The following is a 24,969-nucleotide window of genomic DNA, read 5'->3' as shown; positions in this document are numbered from 1 at the left end:
TCACATCCTCAGGCAGCGAGCTGCAGAGATTAACTATTCTTTGAGTGAAAAAATATTTCCTCCTATTTGTTTTAAAAGTATTTCCATGTAGTTTTATCGAATGTCCTCTGGTTTTTGTACTTTTTGAAAGAGTGAAAAATCAATTCACTTCTACCTATTCTACACCACTCAGGAATTTATACACCTCAATCGTATCCCCACTTAGCCATCTCTTTTCCAAGCTGAAGAGCCCTAACCTCTTTGGCCTTTCCTCATATGGGAGGAGTTTCATCCCCTTTATCATTTTGGTCACTCTTCTTTGAACCTTTTCTAATTCCGCTATATCTTTTTTGAGATAAAGTGACCAGAACTGAACGCAATACTCAAGGTGAGGTTGCACCATTGAGCGATACAGAGGCATTATAATATTCTTGGTCTTATTTTACATCCCTTTCCTAATAATTCCTAGCATCCTGTTTGCTTTTTTGGCCGCCGCCACACAATCAACAGAAGATTTCAGCGTATTGCCAACAATGACACCTAGATCGTTAAATCCCAGTCACCTGTTCCTGCCTGCCTGCTAGCCAATCAACCTGCCTGCTACCCTATCACCTCCTCATGCCTGCCTGCTAACCAATCAACCAACCAACCGCTCATCGGCCCATCAACAACCGCCTGCCTCCCAGCCTGGATAACTACCTACCTCTGTCATTACATCTGCACCCGTAAACACCCAGTCACTACAAATGGCCCCCATACACATTTTCTTCCTTGCCCTATCCCTCCCCAACCTTTTCCCCCTCTTACCGCCGCATACCACACATACTCACTGCCCATCCATGTCCTCTCCCGTCCTGCTCACTACTCCACCCCCGTCCCCCACCTCACCATCCCTACTGTCCACCTCCTCCTCCTTCCTAGCACTCAACCTTCAACACCTCCTTCCTGCCATGAACCCCTCCCCATTCCTCCTAAGCGCACCCCGTCTTCGCCGCCTTCGTCGTCCTACCTCCCCCACCCTCCTCCGCACTGTCTTGCTCTTTCTCCTGCTATCTGCAGGAGACATCAATCCCAACCCAGGTCCCCCACACCTGTCCTCGTCCTCTCTTCATCCATGCAAACGTTTCCGCAATATCTCCAATCTCATCTCTATTCCCCTCCTCCCCCCCCCTCCTCCCTCCACCTTCTCGTGTGCCCTGTGGAATGCATGCTCGGTCCGCAACAAATTTTCCTTCACCCACGATCTCTTCATCTCCCATTCCCTTCAACTGCTCGCCCTAACTGAAACCTGGCTCACCCCTGACGACTCTGCCTCAGTCGCGGCCCTATGCCACGGTGGCTATCTTTTCTCCCATTCTCCCCGCCCAGCTGGCCGCGGTGGCGGCGGCGGGCTACTACTTTCGCCCTCCTGCAGTTTTCAACCTCTCCTTCTACCACAGTCTCACTGTTTCTCATCCTTTGAAGTTCACTCCATCCGTCTATTCTACCCGCTGCCACTCAGAGTTGCAGTCATTTACCGCCCCCCTAATAAGTCCCTCCCTTCCTTCCTTACCGATTTTGATGCCTGGCTCTCCGTTTTTCTTGAGCCCTCATCCCCATCCCTCATTCTTGGTGATTTTAACATACACACTGATAACCCTTCCGACTCATACGCTTCTCAATTCCTCACTCTAACCTCCTCCTTCAACCTCCAACTGAGCTCCACCACCCCTACTCACCAATCTGGCCACTGTCTTGACCTTGTCCTCTCTTCTACCTGCTCCCCCTCCAATTTCTGCGCCTCAGCTCTTCATTTCTCTGACCATCACCTGATCACCTTCACACTTCATCACCCTCCCCCCTCAATCCCGCCCAATACTAACCACTACTTCTAGGAATCTCCGGGCGGTTGACCCTCCCACCTTATCCTCTACTATCTCTGATCTCCTCCCCTCCATCATGTCCTCCGAGACTGTCGACAAGGCTGTTTCCACATACAATGCCACCCTCTCCTCCGCTCTAGATGCCCTTGCACCGTCCATCTCCCGTCCCATAAGGCGTACCAATCCCCAGCCCTGGCTGACCCCTTGCACCCGATACCTTCGCTCCTGCGCCCGATCGGCTGAACGCCTCTGGAGAAAATCTCGCACCCACACCGATTTCATTCATTATAAATTCATGTTATCGTCCTTCCAGTCTTCCCTATTCCTTGCCAAATAGGACTATTACACCCAATTGACTACTCCCTCAGTTCTAACCCCCGTCGTCTCTTCGCCACCCTTAACTCCCTCCTCAAAATGCCCTTCGCTCCCACCCACCCCCCCTCACTCTCTCCTCAATCACTGGCGGACTACTTTCATGACAAGGTGCAGAAAATCAACCTCGAATTCACCACCAAACCATCTTCTCTTCCTCCTCACCCTATAACACACTCCCTCAACCAACCAACCCAGGCCTCCTTCTCCTCTTTTCCCGATAACACCGAAGAGGAAACCCCCTATCTTCTCTCCTCTTCGAAATGCACCACCTGTTCCTCAGACCCCATCCCCACCAACTTACTTAACACCATCACTCCTACTGTCACCCCCCCCCCCCCATTTGTCATATCCTCAACCTCTCTCTCTCCACTGCAACTGTCCCTGACACCTTCAAGCATGCTGTAGTCACACCACTCCTCAAAAAACCATCACTTGACCCTACCTGTCCCTCCAACTACCGCCCCATTTCCCTCATACCCTTCCTCTCCAAGATACTTGAACGCGCCGTTCACAGCCGTTGCCTTGATTTCCTGTCCTCTCACGCCATTCTCAATCCACTCCAATCCGGCTTTCGCCCCCTACACTCGACGGAAACGGCACTTTCAAAAGTCTGCAATGACCTGTTCCTTGCCAAATCCAAAGGTCACTACTCCATCCTTATCCTCCTCGACCTATCCACCGCTTTTGACACTGTCAATCATAACTTACTTCTCACCACACTGTCCTCACTCGGGTTCCAGGGCTCTGTCCTTTCCTGGTTCTCCTCTTATCTCTCCCACCGTACCTTCAGAGTACATTCTCAGGGTTCTTCCTCCACCCCCATCCCACTCGCTGTTGGAGTTCCTCAGGGATCCGTCCTTGGACCCCTTCTTTTCTCAATCTACACCTCCTCCCTGGGTTCTCTAATCTCCTCCCATGGGTTCCAATATCATCTTTATGCTGATGACACCCAGCTTTATCTCTCCACACCAGACATCACTGCAGAAACCCAGGCTAAAGTATCGGCCTGCTTAGCCGACATTGCGACTTGGATGTCCAACCGCCACTTGAAACTGAACATGGCCAAGACCGAGCTTATTGTCTTCCCTCCCAAACCCACTTCTCCTCTCCCTCTACCCTCTATCTCTGTCGATAACACCCCCACTGTCCCCATCTCATCTGCCCGCAACCTCGGGGTCATCTTTGACTCCTCCCTCTCTTTCTCTGCGCATATCCAGCAGATAGCCAAGACCTGTCGCTTCTTCCTCTATAACATCAGCAAAATTCGCCCCTTCCTGTCTGAGCACACCACCCGAACTCTCATCCATTCTCTCATTACCTCTCGCCTTGACTACTGCAACCTACTCCTCACTGGCCTCCCACTTTGCCATCTATCCCCCCTTCAGTCCGTTCAAAACTCTACTGCACGTCTTATCTTCCGCCTGAACTGGTACACTCATATCACCCCTCTCCTCAAGTCACTTCACTGGCTTCCGATCAGGTACCGCATACAGGTTAAGCTTCTCCTGTTAACCTACAAATGTACTCGATCTACAGCCCCTCCCTACCTCTCTACCCTCATCTCCCCTTAAAATCCTACCCTTAACCTCCATTCTCAAGATAAATCCCTCCTGTCAGTACCCTTCTCCACCACCGCCAACTCCAGGCTCCGCCCTTTCTGCCTTGCCTCACCCCATGCCTGAAACAAACTCCCTGAGCCCATACGCCAGGCCCCCTCCCTGCCCATCTTCAAAGCCTTGCTAAAAGCCCACCTCTTCAATGTCGCCTTTGGCACCTAACCACCATATCTCTATTCAGGAAATCTGGACTGCCCCTACTTGACATTTCGCCCATTAGATTGTAAGCTCCTTGGAGCAGGGACTGTCCTTTTTCTTAATCTGTACAGCGCTGCGTAACCTTAGTAGCGCTCTAGAAATGTTAAGTAGTAGTAGTAGTAGTAGATCGTTAAATCGCGGGAGTATTGTGAAAAATTACAAGCGGACCTTACGAGACTGGGAGACTGGGCGTCTAAATGGCAGATGACATTTAATGTGAGCAAGTGCAAAGTGATGCATGTGGGAAAGAGGAACCTGAATTATAGCTATGTCATGCAAGGTTCCATGTTAGGAGTCATGGACCAAGAAAGGGATCTAGGTGTCGTCGTTGATGATACGTTGAAACCTTCTGCTAGGTGTGCTGCTGCGGCTAAGAAAGCAAATAGAATGTTAGGTATTATTAGGAAAGGAATGGAAAACAAAAATGAGGATGTTATAATGTCTTTGTATCGCTGCATGGTGCGACTGCACCTCGAATATTGTGTTCAATTCTGGTTGCCGCATCTCAAAAAAGATATAGTGGAATTAGAAAAGGTGCAGAGAAGGGCAATGAAAATGATAAAGGGGATTGGACGACTTCCATATGAGGAAAGGCTAAAGCAGCTAGGGCTCTTCAGCTTGGAGAAAAGGCGGCTGAGGGGAGATATGATAGAGGTCTATAAAATAATGAGTGGAGTTGAACGGGTAGATGTGAAGCGTCTGTTCACGCTTTCCAAAAATGCTAGGACTAGGCGGCATGCGATGAAGCTACAATGTAGTAAATTTAAAATGAATCGGAGAAAATTTTTCTTCACTCAACGTGTAATTAAACTCTGGAATTCGTTGCCAGAGAATGTGGTAAAGGCAGTTAGCTTAGCGGAGTTTAAAAAAGGTTTGGGCAGCTTCCTAAAGGAAAAGTCCATAGACCGTTATTAAATGGACTTGGGGAAAATCCACTATTTCTGGGATAAGGAGTATAAAATGTTTTGTATATTTTTGGGATCTTGTCGGGTATTTGTGACCAGGATTGGCCACTGTTGGAAACAGGATGCTGGGCTCGATGGACCTTTGGTCTTTCCCAGTATGGCAATACTTATGTACTTATCTATTTCTTGAGCACTGACCCTAAGGTGGACCCTAGCATCAGGTAAAGTTCTCTCAGAGCTTCCCTACCTCCCCTTTTACTCTACCAATTCTTCTCCTTTCACTCTTCCCTCTCCCTGCACTTCCCCATTTCCTCCCTTCTTCTCTATCTGCACTCCTTCTGTTATGCTCCATCTTGCTCCCTTTTCTCCTTTTCAAATCTCTAAACCTGCCCTTTTCCCATATGCCTTGCCCCTCATCCCACCCTTTCCTTTTTCTGATGCCTGCCCATCTTCACTGGTGAGAACTGAGGACTACCATTGGCTTTTAACTGCTGCTGGTGAGACCTGGGGAGTCCCGTTGGCTCTTCACTGTTTGCCACTCTTCTGTCCTGCCCTATGCACCTATTTGTTGGCAACTTGAATCATATAAGCAAAGGAAGAAAAATAGTTAAAAAGCTGTTGTGCAGGAGTATTAGTATCAACACTCGAAGAGCAGCACGAGCCAGCAAGATGAAAAGAGGAATGGCTGATTCAGATTAGCTGAGGAATGACTGGCTGGCTGGGAATGAGGTTTGAGAGAGAGGGGGCACTGTTGGTGGGATGACTTTTGGGGATGTCGGGAGGGTGGCTGGTTAGCTAGAGAGGATAATAGCAATGCATGGGGAGAGAAATGGCTGAGGGAGAGAAGGGTCAGAGAAAGGGGGAGACTGATAGAGACCATGATAGAGGTGATTAGTGAGTGATTGTGTGGGGGAATGATTAGCATGAGGGAAGAACTGAGACAACTGGTGATGAGGCTTGGAGACAGACAGTGGCATCTCTAGATAGAAATATTTGGGGTAGCACAAGGGGAGCAAGCTAGGTATGGGAGGGGGGGTCAAAGTGGCATTTTCGCACATCATACCCTTCCCCCCCCCCCCCACTCACACTTTTAAATTAGTATGATAATTGATAGGATCATTCAACAAATCCATCTGTATCGGTGTGTTTTGTATTCTCTACAGGATTGGTCAGAATCTTTATATAAACCCTAAAGGTCCAGTTCTATAATCAAAAACTTCATATTCCCCAACAATGGAGTTATCCTTAGAATATGCCACACAAAAAATATTCAGATTGTGATCATCACCTCATGAACAGCACAAGCTCCTTCCACTGTCAGACACTTTGTTTAAAGATGCCATCAAGAGACAATTGATAAACTACTTGTTGAGCATTCCATGTGTATAAAGCACACATTTGAAGATTTTCAATTTTTTGTCCTACAGATACCAAAGATACCACGGAAAGGAGGGGACACAGATAAATTACTAGTTACGGTGAAACTTTGGAACTGTTTGCCCACCGGGTCTAAACAGGAAATGGATATGTTAGTGTGTATTTAAGTATATTTTGAATCAGAACCATGCAGTCTTCACTGCTATAGAGAATAGAGCTTTCTATCCCCCGTTTACTAAGCCGTGCTTTGAATGGGCTGCCATATGACAGCCACTAAGGCAGCTCAGTAAACAGGAGGGTTTGTGGGGGGGGGTAGCTTCTTTTTAAGGGATATATCTTATCTATGCATTCATATTCCATCTTTTATGTGTTCCAATTCACATTTCTTATGTTTAGGTTTGATTAGAATACATTGTCTTATTATTGGAGATCTATTTCCTACTGTTTTTATTATGTTTTTTTATATTTTTGTATTTGCATCTTTTAAACATTGTTTTATTTAGTTTGGATTTTGATATTTATTGTTTGTTATTAGTAACATTCACTAATATACTGTTTATAATCATTTCATATTGTTTTAGGTGATTTGCATTTTTTTATATTGTTGTTGAGCATTTTAAAGTTGTTACTTGGCTTTATTATGTCAGGTAACATTTCTGCATTGATTCTTTTTACATTCATGTTCGTGGAGCTCAGAATGCTTTGTTGATGTCACTGTTTTAGTTGAAATGCTTAAATTAATATTTCAGCGCCTAAATGTATGCGCATCTTTTTACACCAATGAAAATGTGGTGTAAATCCAAGCGCATACATTTAGGCATACATTTAGGCACTCTGGGCCATATTCTATAATTAGGCGCATACATTTCAGTGCCATATTCTATAATTAGGCGCATACATTGCAGAACGCCCATGAAATGCCCATTTCCCCGCCCATAACAACACCTCATTTTGCCTGCACGTGTTAGAAGTTTGGCACACATTGTTACAGAATACACTTAGTGACTTGTGTGCCTAATTCTAATCAGTGCTAATTAGTGCTCATTATGCCTAAATGTTGTTAAGCTACACACATTCCTATAGAATTCATGCCGACTTCAGAGCAGATCTATAGGCGAGCTATACAAAATCTGGGGGATAGCGTTTTCACTCATCTTTTACATATTTCCAGTCAACAAATTGTGTTCTGAGGAGGGCAGACCAAGCAGATCAAACATCCACTGTCAGATTTTCATCTTTTGATCGTGTCAAAATCGTGATTTTTTTTATGTCTCTGTTTTTGTTATGTTTTATATTTCATTTTTATCTGTATAGACTGCTTTTTACACTAACAGGGCCCTGTTTATTAAGCCACACTAGATGCGAGTTAGTGTTTTTAGTGTGTGCTGTGTAGGCGCCCACAATATTCCTACAAGTGTCTACACAGTTAGTGTGTGCTAATTTTGTGCATGCGCTAGCACACCTTAGCAAACAGAGCCCACAGTTTGTTCCTGCATTCCACTTTTTTAACTTTTTGGGAATTTTTTAAGTTTTAGTTTATTTTGTGAGAACAGTCACCTTTGACCCTTTCATGCAGCACATAAAGCTGTGTGTGTTACAAGATGGTTGATTCATGTTTTTGAAGAAGCTGCTGTTTTACTGCTGTCTATATCCACTAACAGTATATATATATATATATATATATATATATACATACATATATATACACATATATTATATGTATGTGTGTTTGCCTTTTTAAATGTATTGATATTTTACTGCTTGTTTTCATTGCTGGATTTGACATTTTGTTTGGTTTTATTGGATATGTATATTTTTATGCTTTATCATTTGCATATATTTTTATTTTTGTTAGTGTTTTATTGTATCTTGATGCAACCATTATTGATGAAACGTGGCCACATCGGGTCCTTTTGAATAAAGACAATTTGGGTCCTTTTTGTTATGACCCAGTAGTAGTAAGCCCTTGTGCCCCGACAGAGCACGGCAGAGATGGAGTGCTACCGCACTCAGTCAGGCAGCCAGACAACCCCTAGCTTCACCTGGAAAGCGACCACCGTTCACCGGGAGTTGAGCTCCCAGCTGCAGGCGGCCACCAGGACTTCTGGAACCAGCGGGGTTGCACAGCCGCTGACCAGGATGGCAGGAAACAGACACAGTCCAGAACCAGTACTCCGACAGGCAAAGAATAGTCAAAATCAGTCCAGGGTCAAGGCAGGCAGCAAACAAGCGTAATCCGAGAAAACTAGCCAAGGTCCAGTGCACAGGTAAACAGGAACAGAAGAATAGTCAGTGAACAACACTCCCACAGCAACTCCTCAGAACAATTGAGGCAGAAGCAAAGAAGGCCTGGAGGCAGTGCTTTAAATAGTGAAGCAATCAGAGCAAACCAAACTCAGGTGCATCCAACATGGCAGCCCCCATAGGAGATCCTCCCATGACCAGATATGGAGTTCCTTCCTGTTCTCGTTTAGACAAGATGGCTGCCCCCTCCTGAGCTAACCAAGATGGCTGCTGCTCTTGCTCCAAGCCGGATGACGGCTGCCGGGTAAGAAAACAGAAACCGACCCATCCTGGAGAAGTGTAGCAGAGCGTAACACTTTTGGACTATAATTTAGAAATGCACATTTTATAGTCCCAAATACTATGAGATTAATAGGTGTTATTTTTCTAACAGCATTAAAATTTAAACACCATTTTGTATGTATTTATTTGAAATCATTTTCTATTCTGCTATCAGCACACTCTTGAGTGGGTCCCAATAAAACAGCAGACATACAAACTAAACAAATGCATACTATGAAGATGTCACACAGTACAGTAAAACACCAAGGTGGCAATTCTATAAGTCGTGCCAAAGCATAAGCACCACATAGGGGCATATGTAGTGCCAATTCTACAATGGCGATAGCGCACGCCTAACCCGTTATAGAATAGTAGCGCATGCTGGCCTTGGTGCACTGATATCTAGGAATGACTGCTTATGCCATGTCAATAGTAGGCATAAGCTGATGTGCTTAAGTGCACTTTGCACTGTATGCAACTCATAATATTCTATAAATTGTGCACATTGCTGGAAGAACAGCAATGACTTGCCTATGCTCTGGCTTACTTGGAGTTGCTGCTAAGTGACATGCATGATGTTTACAGAATAGCACCTAGCACTTATATGCATATGGGTCAATTAAGGGCACCAATCCCATGTGTAAGTGCTAGTTTTTTCCATCTCACAGATAGGCTGCAGAGAATACCTTCTCCTGCTTCCACCCACCCTACCCCTCTACCCACCCACCCCTAGAGTGACATGTCTTATATAACCTCCCTATCAACCCACTCATTACTTTACCTCACCCATTTCTATTCTTCTATCACCTTCTCCCACTACTCCAACCAGAGTTACACCTAATCACACTGACCACCCTTCAACATCTTCTGTCCTTCTGTGACTGTTCTCTTGTGCTTGACTGCTTAAATATTTTAAATTTAAATGCTTTACTTTTTGTCTATTAGATTGTAAGCTCTTTGAGCAGGGACTGTCTTTCTTCTGTGTTTGTACAGCGCTGCGTACACTTTGTAGCGCTCTAGAAATGTTAAATAGTAGTAGTAGTAGTAGTAAGTGCTAGTTTTCGGTATACAATGGTGTGCCATCATGCCCTAACATAAGATCTAACCTCTGACATCAGAGATCTGGGAAACCCTGGCAAAATGACAAAAATCCCTCTTTGAAATTCCATAGGCATTCAAAAACATCTCAGATGTACTGGGAGGGAATTCCATAGCTCACAAGCAGCACATATACAATGCCAAAATGTCATCTTTCCAATACTCATAGACAGGAAAGAGTGGGTGTTAGAGAGGTGAGTTTTCAGAATTTTATAACCCCAGCCAGGGGAGCATGTCCAGTTTTTAAAATCTCATTTTTTCTGGGCTCTCTTTTGGTTTATGTAATAACCACTCAGTGCAAGGAAAACTGAGCCAGATTTATGTACTAGTTGAACAGTTCATAACTACTGAGAACAATAAAGAAAAGCACTTTTGTGCACAACCCTTTTATAAAAATTCTGGACAGTGTAACGTATAACTCTGGACATATCGTTATACATCCAAAATTATTTTTCCAAAATGCAATTAGGATTTTGGGCGTTCCAGGAGAGGTACCACTTAGACACTTACACCCAATATTAAGCCCATGGTGGACAGCACTGTTTTGTTTTTTTTTAAGTCAACCCACGGGCAAAAAAAAAAAGTCTGGATATTCAGTGGCAGTATCCAGAGACCACCCCCTGATTCTATAAATGGCACCAAAAGATAGGCATGCAATTGAGTACACGGTTATAGAATAGGGTCACTTGTGCACATAAACTAATTGGTGCTTAATTGGTAATAACTATCAATAATTGGCCTTAAACACTAATTAGCACTAATTAGGAGTTATACGCATAACTGATCTACATCCCAATTCTATAAACAGCATGCCTAATTTCTATAGCGTACAACTCCAAAGGGGGGTATGGCCAAGGAAGGGACATGGGTGGATCAGGGGAAAGTCCAGCTTTTAGGAGTGGTTTTGTGGAATATTTGCATTTAGGTGCCTAAATACCATTAGGTAGGCATGAACATTTACACCACCCTTTGGCTGGCATAAATGCTTGCGCCTAATGTTAGGTGTTTGAATGTGGACTTAAGTAAAGTATTCAGGGAACTGCCATTATAGAATTCATATTTAGTGCCCTGTATCTTGGCTCCTATCTTTAGGCGCCATTTACTCAGTCTACCCTAGAGTAGCTGCCACTAATATATAGACAGAGGGGTGAGCTGCAGACACTATAAGGGTAGTGGTGATATTCAGCCACTATCTAGATAGCTTACTCAGATAGCACTTAGCCATGGTAGTCTCCCCAGATTTAGAAAACCTTAAATGAAAGGACAAAAAAATGGTATTTGCTTAGATTGACTAGCTCGCACCATTTTATAAAGCAAGGTCTTTGCTGACTCCTGCCTAAAGGACACAGATAAGAATTGCTCTGGCTTAATTCTGCATTTATATCTTTCCTGTTTTTGTTATCTACTCTGCTAAAATTGTGATTTGCATGTCCCAATCCTTAGAGCTGTACACCTGGACATTTCTTCTGGTACATTTAAGTGCAGCTCTAGAGATAGGTTACAGCAGACACATTCCTAAGGTCTTAAGCTTTCCTAGAAAAAAGAAAAAAAACCTGTATATCTGCTCTGCTAATATTGTGATTTACTTGCTGTGTTTTAAACTGCGGAATCGGAAAGAAGTAGAGGGATCGTGGATGCTTTCCAAAGTGTTTTGCTCAGACAAATGCTGATGGGACCCAAGAGGGAGGGAGCGACACTGGATCTGGTGCTCACAAATGGGGATAGCGTGTCAAATATCCGAGTGGGTGCCCACCTGGGCAGCAGTGACCATCAAACGGTTTGGTTTGATATAACAACTAAAGTGGAGAGCGGCCACTCAAAACTCAAAGTCCTGGATTTCAAGCATGCTGACTTTAGTAAAATGGGGGAATACCTGAGGAAGGAGATGATGGGCTGGGAGGAAGTACGTGAAGTGGAAGGACAGTGGTCCAGGCTGAAAGAAGCTATAAATAGGGCCACAAACCTTTATGTAAGGAAAGTAAATAAAAGCAAGAGACAAAGGAAACCAATATGGTTCTTCAAGCAAGTGGTTGAGAAAATAAAGGCTAAAGAGTTGGCGTTCCAGAAATACAGAAAAACTCAAGAAAAGGAACACATGGAGGAATACCGGATGAAACTGAAAGAAGCAAGAGAGAGATATGACTGGCAAAAGCGCAAGCGGAAGAACAAATGGCTAGAAATGTAAGGAGGGGTGACAAAAATTTCTTCAGGTATATTAGTGAAAGGAGAATGACTAAAAAGGGAATTGTGAGACAGGGTATGATACATACCTGTAGCAGTTGTTCTCCGAGGACAGCAGGCTGATTGTTCTCACGACTGGGTGACGTCCGCGGCAGCCCCCACCAACCGGAAAGAAGCTTCGCGGGACGGTCGGCACGCAGGGCACGCCCACCGCGCATGCGCGGCCGTCTTCCCGCCCGTGCGCGACCGCTCCCGCCAGTTGAATGACTAGCAAAAGATGAAACACACAACTCCAAAGGGGAGGAGGGAGGGTAGGTGAGAACAATCAGCCTGCTGTCCTCGGAGAACAACTGCTACAGGTATGTATCATACCCTTTCTCCGAGGACAAGCAGGCTGCTTGTTCTCACGACTGGGGTATCCCTAGCTCTCAGGCTCACTCAAAACAAGAACCCAGGTCAATGGAACCTCGCAACGGCGAGGAAACAACAGGAATTGACCTACGAAGAACAACTAAGTGAGAGTGCAGCCTGACCAGAATAAATTCGGGTCCTGGAGGGTGGAGTTGGATTTACACCCCAAACAGATTCTGCAGCACCGACTGCCCGAACCGACTGTCGCGTCGGGTATCCTGCTGGAGGCAGTAATGTGATGTGAATGTGTGGACAGATGACCACGTCGCAGCCTTGCAAATCTCTTCAATAGTGGCTGACTTCAAGTGGGCCACTGACGCTGCCATGGCTCTGACACTATGAGCCGTGACATGACCCTCAAGAGTCAGCCCAGCCTGGGCGTAAGTGAAGGAAATGCAATCTGCTAGCCAATTGGAGATGGTGCGTTTCCCGACAGCGACCCCTAGCCTGTTAGGGTCGAAAGAAATAAACAATTGGGCGGACTGTCTGTTGGGCTGTGTCCGCTCCAAGTAGAAGGCCAATGCTCTCTTGCAGTCCAATGTGTGCAACTGACGTTCAGCAGGGCGGGTATGCGGCCTGGGGAAGAATGTTGGCAAGACAATTGACTGGTTAAGATGGAACTCCGACACCACCTTCGGCAGGAACTTTGGGTGAGTGCGGAGCACTACTCTGTTGTGATGAAATTTAGTATATGGAGCATGAGCTACTAGGGCTTGAAGCTCACTGACCCTACGAGCTGAAGTAACTGCCACCAAGAAAATGACCTTCCAGGTCAAGTACTTCAGATGGCAGGAATTCAGTGGCTCAAAAGGAGGTTTCATCAGCTGGGTGAGGACGACGTTGAGATCCCATGACACAGTAGGAGGCTTGATAGGGGGCTTTGACAAAAACAAGCCTCTCATGAATCGAACGACTAAAGGCTCTCCAGAGATGGCTTTACCTTCCACACGATAATGGTAAGCACTAATCGCACTAAGGTGATTCCTTACTGAGTTGGTCTTGAGGCCAGACTCTGATAAGTGCAGAAGGTATTCAAGCAGGTTCTGTGCAGGGCAAGAACGAGGTTCTAGGGCCTTGCTCTCACACCACACGACAAACCTCCTCCACTTGAAAAAGTAACTCTTTTTAGTGGAATCCTTCCTAGAGGCAAGCAAGACCCGGGAGACACCCTCAGACAGACCCAACGCAGCGAAGTCTACGCCCTCAACATCCAGGCCGTGAGAGCCAGGGATTGAAGGTTGGGGTGCAGCAACGCTCCGTCGTTCTGCGAAATGAGAGTCGGAAAACACTCCAATCTCCACGGTTCTTCTGAGGACAACTCCAGAAGAAGAGGGAACCAGATCTGACGGGGCCAAAGGGCGCTATCAGAATCATGGTGCCGCGGTCTTGCTTGAGCTTCAGTAAGGTCTTCCCCACCAAAGGTATGGGAGGATAAGCATACAGGAGGCGGTCCCCCAATTGAAGAGAAGGCATCTGACGCTAGCCTGCGTGTGTCTGAAGTCTGGAACAGAACAGAGGCAGCTTGTGGTTGGTCTGAGAGTGCGAAAAGATCCACCGAGGGGGTGCCCCACTCTCGGAAGATCTTGCGTACCACTCTGGAATGGAGCGACCACTCGTTGCGGTTGCATGACTCTGCTCAGTCTGTCGGCCAGACTGTTGTTTACCGCCTGCCAGGTACGTGGCTTGGAGAAGCATGCCGAACCGACACGCCCAACGCCACATACCGACGGCTTCCTGACACAGGGGGCGAGATCCGGTGCCCCCATGCTTGTTGACGTAATACATTGCAAACCTGATTGTCTGTCCGAATTTGGATAATTTGGCAGGGACAGCCGATCTCTGAAAGCCTTCAGTGCGTTCCAGATCGCTCGGAGCTCCAGGAGGTTGATCTGCAGATCCTTTTCCTGGAGGGACCACAGACCCTGGGTGTGAAGCCCATCGACATGGGCTCCCCACCCCAGGCGAGATGCATCCGTCGTCAGCACTTTCGTGGGCTGCGGAATTTGGAATGGACGTCCCAGGGTCAAATTGGTCCGTATGGTCCACCAGAGCAGTGAAGTGCGGCAACTGGTGGAGAGGCGGATGACATCCTCTAGATTCCGGTGGCTTGGAACCACTGGGAAGCTAGGGTCCATTGAGCAGATTCATATGAAGACGAGCCATGGGAGTCACATGAACTGTGGAGGCCATATGACCCAGAAGTCTCAACATCTGCCGAGCTGTGATCTGCTGAGACGCTCTGGTCCGCGAAGCCAGGGCCAAGAGATTGGTGGCCCTCGCTTCGGGAAGGTAGGCCCTGAGCCATCTGGGAATTCAGCAGCGCTCCTATGAATTCCAGAGACTGAGTTGGCTGGAGATGGGACTTTGGGTAATTTATCACAAACCCCAGCAGCTCCAGAAGTTGAATAGTGCACTGCATCGACCGGAGGGCTCCTGCCTCCGAGGTGTCTTGACCAGCCAATCGTCGAGATAAGGGAAACACGTGCACTCCCAGCTTGCGTAGGTAGGCCGCTACCACCACGAGGCACTTTGTAAACACTCGTGGGGCAGAGGCGAGCCCAAAGGGCAGCACACAATACTGAAAGTGCCGTGCGCCCAGGCGGAATCTGAGATACTGTCTGTGAGCTGGCAGTATCGGGATGTGAGTGTATGCGTCCTTTAAATCCAGGGAACATAGCCAATCGTTTTTTCTGAATCATTGGCAGAAGGGTGCCCAAGGAAAGCATCCTGAACTTTTCTTTGACCAGGAATTTGTTCAGGCCTCTCAGGTCTAGGATGGGGACGCATCCCCCCTGTTTTCTTTTCCACAAGGAAGTACCTGGAATAGAATCCCTGCCCTTCCTGCCCGGGTGGTACGGGCTCGACCGCATTGGCGCTGAGAAGGGCGGAGAGTTCCTCTGCAAGTACCTGCTTGTGATGGGAGCTGAAAGACTGAGCTCCCGGAGGACAATTTGGAGGCAGGGAGGCCAAATTCAGGGCGTATCCGTACCGCACTATTTGGAGAACCCATGGTCGGAGGTTATGAGAGGCCACCTTTGGTGAAAAAATTTTAACCTCCCTCCGACGGCAGAGTCGTCCGGTACGGACACTTGTAGGGCGGCTATGTTCCCATGGATCCAGTCAAAAGCCCGTCCCCGGCTTTTGCTGTGGAGGCGCAGGGGGCTGCTTAGGCGCACGCTGTTGACGGGAACGAGCGCGCTGGGGCTGTCCCTGTGCCTGACGAGGCCTTCGGGCCGGCTGGTTGTACCTACGCTTCGCAAAAGAATAGGGTGCAGCCTGCCGGGCCCGGGAAAAACGCCCGCCCGCGGGGGCGGGTGCTGAAGGCGCCCGGTGGGAGAGCTTGTCGAGAGCGGTTCCCGCTGATGCAGTTGGTCAACCATCTGCTCGACCTTCTCGCCAAAAATATATCCCCCCGGCAAGGGACGTCAGCCAGTCTCTGCTGGGTGCGGTTGTCCAGGTCAGAGGCACGCAGCCATGAGAGCCTGCGCATCACTATACCTTGGGCCGCAGCACGAGATGCCACGTCACAGGTGTCAAAAATCCCCCTGGACAGGAACTTTCTGCACGCCTTCAGCTGCCTGACCACCTCCTGATAAGGCCTGGACTGCTCCGGCGGGAGCTTATCGACCAGGTCCGCCAGCTGTTGCACATTGGTCCGCATGTGGATGCTCATATAGAGCAGGTAAGATTGGATGCGGGTCACGAGCATGGAGGATTGGTAGGCCTTCCTCCCAAATGAGTCCAGAGTGCGAGACTCCCGCCCCGGGGGCGCCGAGGCGGTATCCCTCGAAACTCCGTGCCCTCTTGAGAGCAGAATCCACGACCGCTGAGTCATGGGGCAACTGGGGCCGCATGAGCTCTGGGTCAGAGTGGATCCTGTACTGGGACTCTGCTTTCTTGGGAATGGTGGGGTTAGTTAGTGGTCGCACCCAGTTCCGAAGCAGCGTCTCCTTCAGGACATTGTGCAGCGGTACCGTGGAGGACTCTCTAGGTGGTGATGGATAGTCGAGGACCTCGAGCATCTCGGCCCTCGGCTCTTCCACAGAGACCACGGGAAAGGGAATGCTTATGGACATATCCCGCACAAAGGAGGCAAAGGAGAGACTCTCAGGAGGTGAGAGCTTCCTCTCCGGTGATGGCGTGGGGTCCGAGGGAAGGCCCGTAGACTCCTCTGAGGAGAAATATCTCGGGTCTTCCTCTTCCCCCCACGAGTCCTCATCCTCGGTATCGGACATTAGCTCATGTAGCTGAGTCCGGTACCGGGCCCGGCTCGACGTCGAGGCACCGAGGCCTCGGTGTCGTCGAGCGGTGGACTCCCGCGCCGGCGGGGACGGAGCTCCCTCCATCGACGTCGACGGGGACTCCACCTGCGTGGCGGTCGAGACCGGCACCGCAAGCGGCGGCGGTGTCGACAGCCCCGGCGCCGGGCTAGAGCTCGCCGGCGCCACAGTCATCGGCGCCGGGGGCGCAAGCACCCCGACGCCGGCACAGCCTGGCGCATCAGCCCTTCCAGGATCCCCGGAAGGATGGCTCTGAGGCACTCGTCCAGGCCCGCTGCCGGGAAAGGCGGTGGGGCCGGTAAGGGTGTCGGTGCCAGAAGCTGCTGGGGGCCAGGAGACGGCACCGAGGTGCCGGAACCCCGACGCGTCGGTACCTCCACCACCGACGGAGATCTCTCCTCTCTACGATGACGCTTCGGCGTCGACTCCCCTTCAGGGTGCACCGAGGGCTCCCGGTGACGGCGCTTCTTGTCCTTTTTCCGGTGCACGTCACCGGCGCCGGAGGGCATGGAGGAGGAGGAGGTCGATCCCCTCGGTCTCGAGGTACCGGGTCCGACAGGGTTCGGTCCCGTGGCTCACGAGCTGAGGGAGTGACCGGGGCCGACAGCCCACGCGGCCTCTCAACCCCACTCTCACCGGCGGACCGGCGGGCCGACGGGACCTGTTCTCCTGGGGTCGCTGCCATCGGTGCCGATGTCTCGGGCATCGATACCGGTACCGAAGATCCGGCCTTCGATACCGATGCCGTCGAGGTCGACGTCGAGGGGCCGGCGCAAGTTCCAAAAAGACGGTCCCGCAGAACTTGCCTCGCAACCTGAGTCCGTTTCCGGAGACCGAGACACAGCGCACACGACTTGAGATTGTGCTCCGGCCCGAGGCACTGGAGGCACCAAGCGTGGGTGTCGGTCTGCGAGATCGGCCGGCCGCAGCGACCACACTTTTTAAATCCACTCGGGACCTTCGAGGACATCGACGGAAAAATCGCGTCGGCGAAGTCAAAGTCGGCAATGGTGGCTAAAATCACACCACGAAAAAACTAGCCGACCGAGCGGCCACTAGGCCGCAACAAGGCGTCCCCGCTGGAAGCGAGGGAAAAGGGGAGCGCGTGCTCCACACGTGCAGTCTTTTTTCTTTTTTTTTTTCGTAACAGAGAAATACTAAAAGGAAATTAAACGAAGCGCGATCCGCGTATACGCGATCGCAAGAATCCGGCGGCTGAAGTAGAGAGAGCGGCAAAGCACGACTCTCTCCAGGCGCGGAAAAAAAGGAACTGGCGGGAGCGGTCGCGCACGGGCGGGAAGACGGCCGCGCATGCGCGGTGGGCGTGCCCTGCATGCCGACCGTCCCGCGAAGCTTCTTTCCGGTTGGTGGGGGCTGCCGCGGACGTCACCCAGTCGTGAGAACAAGCAGCCTGCTTGTCCTCGGAGAATAAAAGATACTGCGAACCGCTATGTGGATAATGATGAAGAAAAAGCAAATTTGCTAAATAGATACTTTTGTTCTGTTTTCACAGAAGAAAATCCTGGAGAAGGACCGCGATGGACTGGAAATAGTACAAATGAGAATGAAGTGGATAGAGCACCGTTCACGGAAGAAAGTGTGTATCAACAACTTGAAAAGCTAAAGGTGGACAAAGCCATGGGACCGGACGGGATCCACCCCAGGATATTGAGGGAGCTCAGAGAGGGTTTTGGCGGGTCCTCTTAAAGATTTGTTTAATATATCCTTGCAGACGGGAGAGGTTCCGAGGGATTGGAGAATGGCGGAGGTGATCCCTCTTCACAAAAGTTGTGATAGGGAAGAAGCTGGAAACTACAGGCCGGTATGCCTCACTTCGGTTATTGGAAAAGTAATGGAAGCGATGCTGAAGGAAAGGATAGTGAATTTCCTGGAAGCCAATAAGTTGCAAGATCCAAGACAACATGGTTTTACCAAAGGGAAATTGTGCCAAACGAATCTCGAGTTCTTTGATTGGGTGACAGGAGAATTGAATCAGGGACGAGCTATAGACGTAATCTACTTAGATTTCAGAAAGGCTTTTGACACGGTTCCCCACAGGAGACTCTTAAATAAACTGGAGGGGCTGAAGATAGGACCCGAAGTGGTGAACTGGATTAGGAACTGGTTGACGGACAGACGCCAGAGGGTGGTGGTGAATGGAATTTGCTCGGAGGAGGGAAAGGTGAGTAGTGGAGTGCCTCAGGGATCGGTGCTGGGGCCGATTCTGTTCAATATATTTGTGAGTGACATTGCCAAAGAGTTAGAAGGTAACGTTTGCCTATTTGCGGATGATACTAAGATCTGTAACAGAGTGGACACCTGGGAGGGAGTGGAAAACATGAAAAAGGATCTGAAGAAGCTAGAAGAATGGTCTAAGGTTTGGCAATTAAAATTCAATGCGAAGAAATGCAAAGTGATGCACTTAGGGAATAGAAATCCACGGGAGACGTATGTGTTAGGCGGGGAGAGTCTGATAGGTACGGACGGAGAGAGGGATCTTGGGGTGATAGTATCTGAGGATTTGAAGGCGACGAAACAGTGTGACAAGGCGGTGGCCCTAGCTAGAAGGTTGTTAGGCTGTATAGAGAGAGGTGTGACCAGCAGAAGAAAGGGGGTGTTGATGCCCCTGTATAAGTCGTTGGTGAGGCCCCACCTGGAGTATTGTGTTCAGTTTTGGAGGCCGTATCTTGTTAAGGATGTAAAAAGAATTGAAACGGTGCAAAGAAAAGCTACTAGAATGGTATGGGATTTGCGTTACAAGATGTATGAGGAGAGACTTTCTGAACTAAATATGTATACTCTGGAGGAAAGGAGAAGCAGGGGTGATATGATACAGACGTTCAAATATTTGAAAGGTATTAATCCACAAACGAACCTTTTCCGGAGATGGGAAGGTGGTAGAACCAGAAGACATGAAATGAGATTGAAGGGGGGCAGACTCAAGAAAAATGTTAGGAAGTATTTTTTCAACGAGAGAGTAGTGGATGCTTGGAATGCTCTCCCGTGGGAGGTAGTGGAAATGAAAACAGTAACGGAATTCAAACATGCGTGGGATAAGCATAAAGGAATCCTGTGCAGAAGGAATGGATCCTCAGGAGCTTAGTCAAGATCGGGAGGCGGGGCAGACTTGTACGGTCTGTGCCAGAGCCGGTGGTAGGAGGCAGGAATAGTGCTGGGCAGACTTATACGGTCTGTGCCCTGAAGAACACCGGTACAAATCAAGTAGGGTATACACAAAAATTAGCACATATGAGTTATCTTGTTGGGCAGACTGGATGGACTGTGCAGGTCTTTTTCTGCCGTCATCTACTATGTTACTATGTAAGGAATCATGGTACGAAATGGTAACATGTGAAAGTACACATTCATGGACCATTTGATTGAACTAATAGAACTAGTGAATTAATTTTTTATATGCAATTTTTATTTGCAACAATGAGTATAAAAGATAGAGAAGGATCATGATTAAAATGGTGATAACTATATGTGAAGAATATTTGTAATCATGTCACATATATGAGTACAATGAAAAAGGAAAAAGTGAGGCAATTGAAACAAAGGTTCCAAGGTGCAAGACGCAAGTTTATTAAAAAGTCTCAATGACGCATGTAGAGGGAACTTGACCCGGCCGTGTTTCGGCATCAAATGCTTGCATCGGGAGTCCTACAACCTCTATAGACAAGCAGAATGATGAGTTATTCTGATATGTGTTGAGTGTGAAGAACATGAGCCCATAATAACAGTTCATAAGCACAAATGCTAAGAGCAGTCGCCCCCAAACCGGACAGCTGTAATTTTGAACTGTTATTTTGGGCTTATCTTCTCTACACTTGATGCATAACAGAATCACTCATCATTCTGTTTGTCTATAGGAGGTTGTAGGACTCCTGATGTATTTGATGCTGAAACATGGTCATGTCGAGTCCCTTCTGCACACAGCACTGAGCCTTTGTTAATACACTTGCATCTTGTACATTGTAACCTTTATTTCAATTGCCTCACTTTTTCCTTTTTCTTTGTTGAACATCCATGAGGCTTGTATCTCCTTTTCTGTTTCACATGTATGGGTACCCCTTTTATATAAAAGTAGCGTGTGCTTCCCATACTATCCAGTTTTAAGGGATAATTTTTTTTTGTTACATTTGTACCCTGCGCTTTCCCACTCATGGCAGGGCAATGGAGGGTTAAGTGACTTGCCCAGAATCACAAGGAGCTGCCTGTGCCTGAAGTTAGAATCGAACTCAGTTCCTCAGGACCAAAGTCCACCACCCTAACCACTAGGCCACGCCTCCACTCCATTGATACACATTTTTGATAATTAAGTTTGAATTATTTATTTTTAAGGTTTACCTATTCATACCTTTACCCACATGTTTGTTAATAAAACACTACATAAGGTTTGGAAGCCTTCTTTAAATGCACCACATTGGGTATATGAACTGAAAATGTTTGTGAGCTGGACTTCTTTTGTCAGATATAATCCTTCTATCAGGGCCGGTCTTAGGCAGAGGTAACAGGGCCCCATTCTCCAAAGGGCCCATGTCCCACCAGCGGAAGCGGTCTTTCATCCACAACCCCACCCGAAGTCGGTGGCGCCTTCCATGTGCCACCACCACCATGCTGTCCCCCCCGGCGCATGTGCAAAAACTGAGAACGAGCAGGAGGTTCGAATGACGAGACACATTGTCAGTCGTGGGGGGAGGGGGGCACTAAGCTAGTCTGCAATAAGCTGGTCTGCACAGGGCCCCCACAAGGCCAGCCCTGTCCTCTGCAAATGTGATTTATATGCTCTGTAATTATCCTAATTACTACAGCAGGCCTTGATAAAATTTCTTGGGATCCAGCCAGGCCCGAAATCTAAGAGCCAGGCTTATGAACAACTGGAGTATTTATTTATGTTCACCCCAACAACCTCAGCCTCTGGTCATTGCCTCTCCACTACTCATCCACGCCCCCCATGCACCTCATGCCCTCCCCCACCTCCCCTCCCAGCCTCAGCATCAGATCAGAATCTCTAAGCCCCAGCTTTCTCCCACCTGCTCCCTTGTCAGCCTCTGGCATTGGTTCAGCCTCTTGTTCCCAGCTCCCTTCCGCCAGGCACAGCATTAAACCCATTCTCCCACTCCCACCCTCTCCTATCTCCCATCCTCCAGCCCCATGTTAGCTCTAAGCCCCTTCTCCCACCCCACCATTTGCCAGTGAGAGCCCCCTTCTGCCTTCCCCAGCCTTGTGTCAGCTCCTAGCCCTCTTTTCCCAACTCTGCTCGTTAGCATCTCTCTCTTTCTCCAATCCCAAGCTCCCTTCTCTCATCCCCATCCCCATTCCTCTTCCTATCCCCAACCCCTGTGTCAATCACGACAGCCAAGAGAGGGAGGCAAGATTCTCTTGTGCCCAGCCTTCAAGGGGGGCCTGGTGCTGGCAGACCAGGTAAGATCCAATTGTCTTTCCCTCCCCCCCCCACCAGGTCCTCTACTTGCCTGGAATCATTGAATGGCAGGCAGCAGCAGCAATTGAGAGACTGCAACTGCTCTGTTGGCATGGGCCCTTCTTCCTGCCATGTTTCGCCTGTGTGGAAACAGGAAGTTACTTCACAGGAGGCAGGACACGACAGGAAGAAGGACCTGTGGTCGGCAGAGCAGTCTCTCTTGATTGCTGCTGCTTCCCTTTCAATGACTCCAGGCAAGTAGAGAATTGGGGGGAAGGGGGGAGCTGCGGCGGTAGCGAGTCCCTTAACATTATCCTGGTTCCTACTTTGTCTCTCAGTTGTCCTGGTGTCAGCCCCCATCCTCCCACCCCATCCCTTTAGCATCTACCTCTTCTCTCATCCCAAGCCCCAGAATCAGAGCCTTCTGCCAGCCCTATTCCCAGTATCAGCCGATTTCTCCTACCTGCCCAGCACCTCTAAACACTCAGCAGAGTAGTGGGTGCTTATTTATTTATTTGCACACTATACCCCATCACAATCCTAGGTGGCTCACAAAAATGAACATACAGAATTAATTAAAAACAACCAATTGCAATTCAATTATAACAAAAACTTATAAAACATAAAAACATTCTTTCCCTATTCCCCCCTCCAATCAAAATCTTATAACATGACAGTCGACATACAACCACTACCCCAAGTTCATTCCAAATGAAGGGAGATATTCATCAAACCTGAACCTTATGTTTTTGCTGCCACGGTCTGTGCCCTGAAGAGCACAGGTACAAATCAAAGTACGGTATACACAAAAAGCAGCAAATATGAGTTATCTTGTTGGGCAGACTAGATGGACCATGCAGGTCTTTTTCTGCCGTCATCTACTATGTTACTATGTTACTGTTCTTCCCATCCTCAGCAAGCTCTGTCTCCAAGCACTATACAAGAGCTGAAAGCAGATACAGGAAGTACTTGCTCTTGGCTTTCAACTCCTGTGCAGTGCTGCAGACAGAGGTAGCTGAGGCCCAGCAGATCAGTGACAGCAAAAATACAAGCTCTCCTTGCTCTGCAGGGGATTTGGGATGCCAGACAGGCAAGAAAAGGCGGCTGAAATTAGAGGAACTGGCAGCTGACATTTTGGTGTCCCCACTCCCCCACAATTCCAACCTCTATGTGCTTTATTCTTTGTGTGGACCTGATGCTGCTATACAGCTGCCTATGTGCTCTGAGGCAGGTCTGATTCTTTGGATTAGATATAGATATTTTAGTTAATTTTTAAGACAAAATGAAAATTTCAAGAAAACAAAGACACTGCACTAACCTCCTGACTGTACTGGCTCACTGCTGTTCCTCGATTAGGAGGTACATCATAAATTTCCTGGGTCCCCAGGGAAAGAAGATGCCTGGGAATGTCATATTCATCCTGCTCTGTCTTGGAGGAGTCATAAACATATATCTGCCCAACCCTGGTAGGGACTACCACCTGCCATAGAACAAAACAGTAATTTATAGAGAGAAACAATCTTTACAAACTAATATGCACCTGTATTGAATGAGCAATCTTCATTTCAAACTATTATCCAACAATACAGAAAGCAGCATTCTTCCCAGATTATCTTCGGGCTCATATTTATTTATTTGAGAAATTTGCAGGATTATTTTGGAAAGAGAAGGACGCCCATCTTTCAACACAAATCGGAAGATGGACGTCCTTCTCACAGGGTCGTCCAAATCGATATAATCGAAAAGCCGATTTTGGACGTCCCCAACTGCTTTCCGTTGCAGGGACGGCCAAAGTTCACAGGGGCATGTCGAAGGCGTAAGGAAGGCGGGACTTGGGCGTGCCTAACACTTGGACGACCTCAACCCATAATGGAAAAAAAAGGGCGTCCAAGACGAGCACTTGGACGACTTTACCTGGTCCTGTTTTTCCTATGACCAAGGCACAAAAAGGTGCCCAAACTGACCAGATGACCACCGGAGAGAATCGGGGATGACCTCCCATTACTCACCCAGTGGTCACTAACCCCCTCCCACCCTCAAACAAAATCTTTAAAAATATTTTGTGCCAGACTCCATTCCAGCTTCAAATGTCATACCAAGCTCCATCACAGCAATATGCAGGTCCCTGGAGCAGTTTTAGTGGGTGCAGTGCTCTTCAGGCAGGCGGACCCAGGCCCATCCCCCCTACCTTATACTAGTGGTGGTAAATGCGAGCCCTCCAAAACCCACCACAAACTCACTGTACCCACATCTAGGTGCCCCCCTTCACCCGTAAAGGCTATGGCAGTGGTGTACAGTTATGGGTAGTGGGGTTGAGGGGGGTTGGAGGCTCAGAACACAAGGTAAGGGAGCTAAGTTCCTGGGAGCAATTTCTGAAGTCCACTGCAGTGCCCCCTAGGGTGCCCGGTTGGTGTCCTGGCATGTCAGGGGGATCAGTGCACTACAAATGCTGGCTCCTCCCATGACCAAAGGGCTTGCATTTGGTCGTTTCTGAGTCGGGCGTTCTTGGTTTTCATTATCGCCGAAAGTCAGAACCGACCAAGTCTAGGGACTACCATCTATAAGGATGACCTAAATTTCAAGATTTGGACGTCGCCGACTGTATTATCGAAATGAAAGATGGACGTCCATCTTGATTCGAAAATACGGGTTTCTCTGCCCCTCCATCGGGACATTTTGTGAGGACGTCCTCAGCAA

The 24,969-nt window shown here is 48.2% G+C and overlaps 1 protein-coding gene across 1 annotated transcript in view; it reads right to left on the bottom strand.

The window, feature by feature from the left end:
* BCAR1 (BCAR1 scaffold protein, Cas family member) overlaps positions 1-24,969 on the bottom strand; it is a 504,782-nt gene that overhangs the window by 109,610 nt on the left and 370,203 nt on the right. Inside the window, 1 exon segment of the mRNA XM_030203684.1 lies at positions 23,591-23,752. Coding sequence (XP_030059544.1) covers positions 23,591-23,752 — 162 coding nt within the window.

This window comes from Microcaecilia unicolor, chromosome 5 (genome assembly GCF_901765095.1).
Source record: "Microcaecilia unicolor chromosome 5, aMicUni1.1, whole genome shotgun sequence".
NCBI classification, from domain to species: Eukaryota; Metazoa; Chordata; class Amphibia; order Gymnophiona; family Siphonopidae; genus Microcaecilia; species Microcaecilia unicolor.
This window is presented reverse-complemented; position numbering and strand designations above follow the sequence as displayed.